The sequence below is a fragment of the Chaetura pelagica genome, unplaced genomic scaffold (genome assembly GCF_000747805.2).
Source record: "Chaetura pelagica isolate M959 unplaced genomic scaffold, ChaPel_1.0 scaffold1987, whole genome shotgun sequence".
Classification (NCBI taxonomy): Eukaryota; Metazoa; Chordata; class Aves; order Apodiformes; family Apodidae; genus Chaetura; species Chaetura pelagica.
In genome coordinates, this window is record NW_009954095.1 from 8175 (window position 1) to 10565 (window position 2391).

The window sequence follows — 2391 nt, forward strand, 5'->3', positions numbered from 1 at the left end:
CCCTCCAGGGATGGGGACTCCCCCCCTGCCCTGGGCAGCCTGGGCCAGGCCCTGACAACCCTTGCCAGGGAGAAATTGTTCCCCAGATCCAACCTCAACCTCCCCTGGCACAACTTGAGGCCGTTCCCTCTTGTCCTGTCCCTTGTTCCTGGGGAGCAGAGCCCGACCCCCCTGGCTCCAACCTCCTCTCAGCAGCTGCAGAGCCAGCAGGTCTCCCCTCAGCCTCCTTTGCTCCAGGCTCAACACCCCCAGCTCCCTCAGCTGCTCCTCACAAGTTCTCCAGCCCCTTCTCCTTCTGCTCCAGCCCCTTCCCCAGCTCCGGGGCCCTTCCCTGGACACGCTCCAGCCCCTCCAGGTCCTTCTTGTCCTGAGGGGCCCAGCCCTGACCCCAGGATTCCAGGTGGGGCTTCAAGTCTCAGGGAACAGGCTCACCCTGGCAGCACGTAGAGTCCTGCTCCCCTTTCTCACAGCCTGAGGACTGTGGGGGTCTTGTGTTCCCACACTGGAAAGGGACCCCAGAGGGTCACGGGAGATGCTGGCTGGACCACACTGGGATGCAGCAGCAGTGGGTCCAACCCTGGGTCACCCTTGCAGCAGTGACAAGGTGGAAAGGGGCTCCAGGCAGGGCTGTTGCCCACCCTGTGCCATGTTGGCCCTGGGCACACCCAGCCAAGCCTGGAAACCTCTGAGGAGGGAGCTCCATCCTCCCTGGGAAGCTGGAAAGGCACCCACTGAGCATCTGCAGGGAGGAGCCAGGAGCCAGCAGGGATCAGCCCTTGTCCTGCCCAGCCAGAGGCACCAGCAGCTCCTGCCATGGACCCAGAGGGAACCTCTCCCATCCCATCATAGGCCACCTCCTCCCTCCCTGGGTCTCCATGCAATCCTGCTTGCTCTGCCCATGCCACCCTGCTCACCCCAGCCTGGCTGTTGGCTTCTGGTGCCCCCCCTGCTTCCAGCTCAGGAGAGGCTCCAGGTGCCATCAAAGTGGCAGGGAGTGTCTTTGGGACAAGGAGGTCCCAAAAATGATCAGAGGGATGGAAAACTTTTCCTATGGCAACAGGCTGGGAGAGTTGGGGGGTTGAGCCTGGAGAAGAGAAGGCTCCAGGGAGACCTGAGAGCAGCTCCCAGTGCCTGAAGGGGCTCCAGGAAAGCTGGGGAGGGGCTTGGGACAAGGGCAGGGAGGGATGGGAGCAGGGGGAAGGGTTTCCAGCTGGCAGAGGGAGCTGGAGCTGAGATGGGAGGGAGAAATTCTGGGCTGTGAGGGTGGGGAGAGCCTGGCCCAGGTTGCCCAGGGAAGCTGTGGCTGCCCCATCCCTGGGGGTGTTGAAGGGCAGGTTGGATGGGGCTTGGAGCAGCCTGGGCTGCTGGGAGGTGTCCCTGCCCATGCAGGGGTGGGACTGGATGAGATTTAGGGTCCCTTCCCATCCAAACCAGCCTGGGATTCCAAGATCATCCAGAGGTGAGCAAGAGATTTCTAACTACACAAAGGACAACAAGGAGAATCCTGCAGGAATTCACCCAACCCCACAGGCTTGTGTCCTACCAGTGGCTGCAGCTGCAGAGAGCACAGGTGGGGCTGGGCTCTGCAGAGCCCTGCAGGCCCCCAGGGACCCCCAGCAGGCAGCCAGGGACCCCCCCAGGCTGCTGGGACCACTGTAAGGCACCAGGGACCCCCACCAGGCACTGGTCCCCTCCAGAATCAGGAGCTCCATGGAAAACCAGCCGTGCATCCTTCTGCAGCCAACCCTGCACCCCAAGCCACCCTGTCAGACAGCAGCTCCAGCTGCTCCCCCCACACATTCCGTGGCCCCCTCCCAGCCCTGCAGGTCCCCGAGGGACCCCTCAGCACTCACCTTTCCCCAGGTACACCATCCCATACTCCCGGCCCTGCGAGGTCTTGTACTCCACAGTGAAGCAAACCTCCTTCCCGATCAGCTTCTTCCGCAGGAACTCGCGGGCTGGGAAACCCCAGGGCTGAAAGGCAAGAAGTCACCTTGATCCCACGGGTCAAACACAACCAGGGAAGCCCAGAGCACCCCCAGAGCATCTCCAGAGCACCCCCAGCCCAGGGGACTCACGTTCTCCTCCTCAGGTGCTGCGTTAGCCCAGGACAGCGCTGCCTGCTCTTTGCTGCCCACAAGCTCGCAGAGGAACCAACCTTGTCAGGAGAAACATCTCTGTTCCCCCTCTGCTTCCCCCCTAAAGGGGGTCATGGTTGGTTTTCCATCCAGCCTCGTGCTCCCTGAGCAGCCAAACCCCCCCAGCTGAGCCCTGGAAAGCTCCTGGGACAGAAGGAGCAGGGCTGGAGCTGCAGCGACACGGCTGGTCCATCCCCAGCTCCCAGGGATGGGGCAGGGGGCTCCTCCAGCTGCTCCCCGAGGCTGGAGATGG

General features: G+C 63.0%; 1 protein-coding gene across 1 annotated transcript in view; it reads right to left on the reverse strand.

Annotated features, from left to right (window-relative positions):
• The window catches only part of SND1 (staphylococcal nuclease and tudor domain containing 1), a gene marked incomplete at both ends in the record, with an annotated part of 13931 nt that overhangs the window by 6637 nt on the left and 4903 nt on the right, over positions 1–2391 (reverse strand). Inside the window, one exon of the mRNA XM_010002323.1 lies at positions 1854–1974. Coding sequence (XP_010000625.1) covers positions 1854–1974 — 121 coding nt within the window. The remainder of the gene's footprint in view (positions 1–1853; positions 1975–2391) is intronic.